This window comes from Monopterus albus, unplaced genomic scaffold (assembly GCF_001952655.1).
Source record: "Monopterus albus unplaced genomic scaffold, M_albus_1.0 scaffold1330.1, whole genome shotgun sequence".
Lineage (NCBI taxonomy): Eukaryota > Metazoa > Chordata > Actinopteri > Synbranchiformes > Synbranchidae > Monopterus > Monopterus albus.
Window position 1 is genome coordinate 1 of NW_018129208.1, and position 3,920 is coordinate 3,920.

Genomic DNA, 3,920 nt, shown 5'->3' on the forward strand with positions numbered 1-3,920 from the left:
ACTGGACAAGCTAGGAATCTAACCGCTCTGGTTAGGAAACAATCCGCTCTACATCCTAAGCCACAGCCCCCCCATCACATTTGAACATCACCTGCTAAACTGACACCTAAATACAGAAACCTGCAGCAATAACACCCTCTTGGTCCATTAAAGTGAAAAAGTCATCAATGTAAACAAATTTATTCAGTTCAAAATGAATGCATTTAGTGGCATCAAATGCTCATAGACCATTTATAATTTAAAGTAGTTTCTCTGTGATCAACATCTTAGTTCACATACAGGCAGACTTGTTGTATGGACACTCGTTCAGCTGCATGTTGGTTCTGTGGCTTTTATCATGGCTGCAGATCTGTAGGAACCCTCTGCATTTAACATGTGTTTGTATGAGTGGGAATTTTTACTAACATCTGTATGATAGAAACACAATACATGTACTAAAGTGAAATTATAAACAGCCACAAAAACCTTCTTTAACCAATATGAATCCACCCTGGATTTGCTCACTCGTAGTTGTGCAGCTAGGCCCTTTGCTGGATAATCCCAACTCTGCAGTCCAGCAAATCATGTCAAATCCTCTTTGAGTATTTGTCATATTTGCTGCTCTCAGAGAAGCAGTCCTCGGCCTGAGGCTTTCATCACTGTGTTTGTCAGTGGCTTTCAAAAAGAATTGTTTTCCCCTGTGACCTCTATGGTGTTTTCCTGACTCTACAGCCATTCTTAGTGCTTCCTGGCTTATCAAAGAGTCAGGTGGTCCACTCCACAGTGTGTATCTGTTTCACACAGAGCACTTGCTGAAGAATTTCCCTCCCACAAACCTCTGCTGGACCTGTGTATGACCTTTTCAGATCATCGTCTGGGGAGGTATTCCTGTGGAAGTCCACTAAAATTCCTGTTCTGCAGTGCCTGGTCAACTGTGTGAATGAAGGAGTCAATCATTTGTCTCATGTCTTGAGTGAATGGGTCAAAGGAAAGCCGCTGGGCTCCTGAGCGTTTGAAATGCCCATCCTGGTTTGTCTGGGCACAAAGTAGCCTCTCATCAGTCATAGTGACGTTTAGAAAATCCGTGATGTGACGGAGCTGTGGGAGAAGAGCTCTCTGCAGCTCCTCGTAATGCACCACCAGCAGGTGACGTCCAAACTTCAGCCAGCTCAGTGCGTGGGATGCCCACCAGGGGGCGTAGCTGGAGACAAATTCTGGCCATTCTGCAGGGGAAAGAGATGAGGATCATGTAGGCAACAGCAAACAGTCTCATTTGCAGAGTTTCACAGCATAAGTACAGAAATGATGCTAGGTCTAAAGGGAGGCACCACTACAATCGATCATTTCACTACTGCAAAATAAAATAATAAAAACAAATTCCTGACAAATATTCACAGAAGGTACTGCCTTTATGCAGCTTCTGTCAGCACCCTCAGCCACCAGAGGCTGTCACAGGGACTGTTTACACTTACTGTTGATAACCCACAGACCTGGAAGTCAGAGAATTTTTTTCTGGTAGCAATCTTAGTAGCTAGACAGATCAAATGAAAGCTATGTGCCTGGTGAATTACTGGGCCAACAGTAAGCGAGATTTGATTTGATTTTATATGCTGTAAGCCTGCATGTCTCTGTTACAATTGGTGAATTTTGTGACATTACATCACAGGATGGCGATTGAAAATCCATTCAGAAAGCACATGTAGTACTGTGTTTACTGCCCATTGTTTAAACGTTACAGTACTCAAAAATATAGTCTTCACTCTAAATAGGAGAACTTAAGTGCCTAAGTGCAATGATACACAAAATGGCCTTAGGTCTACAGCTGCTATAACAGCAGGACATTATGGTGGCATTAGCTACACTATCCTTGAGCAGAGCCATAAACCACTTCACTGTTATGTTTGTGTGGATTGGTACTGTATTACCTTTGCTTTTCCACTGTGCATCTGTGGCATGTCCTAAATGTCCGGCGCACTTGCGGTTGAATTCAGCCATGAGGGAGCGGTAAGGGTTTCGAATCAGCAGGATGGCAGAATCAAACATCTCAATCTCTTTCTGACCACTCTCATGGGTCTTTACGCAGATGCTGCGACCACTCTTCCAGTAGTCCTTCTCTCCTTTGAAACCTGGTACCAATGAATAAATGAATATATAATGGTCAGCTGCGGTGCAATATTTCACTGAGCGCTCGCTCAAAAACTCGGCAGTGCGGTGCCCTGCCCACCTCTGTTGTACAGCGTGCCATCGAAATAAAAGCTGCCAGTGTAGTAGCCGGTCACGAGCTCGATCAGGTGCCGTACCCAGGTGTTGCCTGCACCAGGAAAACTAGAAAGAGCCACCAGGGAGCCGGATCTTTGAGGCAGAAACATCCGCTCCTTGCACCTGGAGTCTAGAAGGACAGCTTTTGTTGTCAGGCTCAGTTATAGAACAGAATATATCAAATGGATTCATTTTCAGAAAAAAGTGACAAAGAAATGGTTCAAGTTTGAGATGAACACTACTTTCAAGGGCAGGTTTCTCCTCAATCATACACAGTGCGTTCTTTCCCCACGAAATTGAGACAGTAACACTGTGGTAGTTACTTTTACCAGCTTTTTTTTTATAATGATCTATAGAAATGACTGATATGGCACGATTGGATGGGGTTCAAATATCAACATGGTCTGGTAAATATTACATTGTCCCATTTCTGTTTGTTAAAACAGAGTGAGGCTTCACATGATTGTTTTAAACAACGACCTGTCACATGCTGATGACTGTGTCTGTATAACAAATATCTCACCAAGCACAGGTGTGTGATACACCTGGTAGTGGTCGTGCTCAGTGGGTGCTATGGGTGTAGAGGTGCTGGTGTGGTTTAGAGACGTGCTCCCCACACACTGCTGCTTTTCAGACTGCTGGCTGAGACTGAAAAGGGATGTTGTCCGTGTGCAGAAACAGTGGGGCTTCCTGAACACAGCCAAAAGGAGCTCCTACAGACCAAAAGCACAAAGGTTCTCCATGTGTTTCTTCATAGTTATTTTTTATTTTTATTTCTTTTGTTCTACCCAAGGGTAATGTGTCAGTTCAGTTAAGAAGAAAAGCGAGCAGTACTCCTTCATTCCACACTTCATTTTTGTTCATTATTTTAGCTCACTGTTCCTGTTACAGGAGGTCAGAATGCTCAATGTCAAGGCCCATGAGCAGACACTGCAGAGGCAATTTTAAAAAAGTTATGCATAATCAAACACATAAACTACATTGTGAGAATGAATCACACTGCAGTCAGCACCAGATGATGTGCAATACTTCTACCAGCCATTTCTGTTTTTTGAGGAGACCCAGCTGTATCCAATAGGATCTCTGTGCAGGATGGAGACTAGTTCTCACTAGAGGCACATTAAACCTCAGCAGTGGGAGTGGAGACAGCTCTCTGAGTTGTAGTCTCCTCTCCAGGGAGTGGAGAAGCGGCGGTACCCTACAGAAAGCTTCAGTATGTGAATTAGAGTGATCATCAGGTCTGTAATTTCAGAGAATTAATTCAGACCTTATCAGTGCAGATCTCAATGCAGGACTGTGTAGTCAGGTTGGACTGAAAGGTGGCGAGAGGGAAGCTGCCAACGGTGCTCTTGGGCAACTTGAAGCAACCGCGGTAGTGAACGTTTCTGACTGGAATGAGAAAAATACACAGGAAAATGGTTAGTGCAGAATAGTAAATATGGACTTGCTGGGATTCACCTCCATTAGCAGGCACTAGGATGTGTTTTCATTTATCCACTGAGAAGGCAAACAAAGGGCTTATGAAATAAATGGTCAGATTCTCACTAAAGCTGTAGTTTGGTATCAGGGTTATCTACTGTACAAATAACCATTCATTTCAAATGATTTCTGCCCTGTATTATATTGCTACAGGCTACTTGACTGAATTCAAGCATCTAATGCTTTCACAATTCAGCTGCAAC

The 3,920-nt window shown here is 43.5% G+C and overlaps 1 protein-coding gene across 1 annotated transcript; it reads right to left on the minus strand.

Annotated features, from left to right (window-relative positions):
* Nucleotides 1-164: 164 nt before the first annotated feature.
* On the minus strand, nt 165-3,721 carry LOC109953786 (WSC domain-containing protein 1-like; the record flags this gene model as incomplete). Its single annotated transcript, XM_020589249.1, has 5 exons — nt 165-1,202; nt 1,905-2,105; nt 2,204-2,368; nt 2,762-2,951; nt 3,506-3,721. Coding segments are annotated over 5 exons (1,128 nt in total), but the record flags the coding sequence as incomplete, so codon positions are not given.
* Nucleotides 3,722-3,920: the final 199 nt, after the last annotated feature.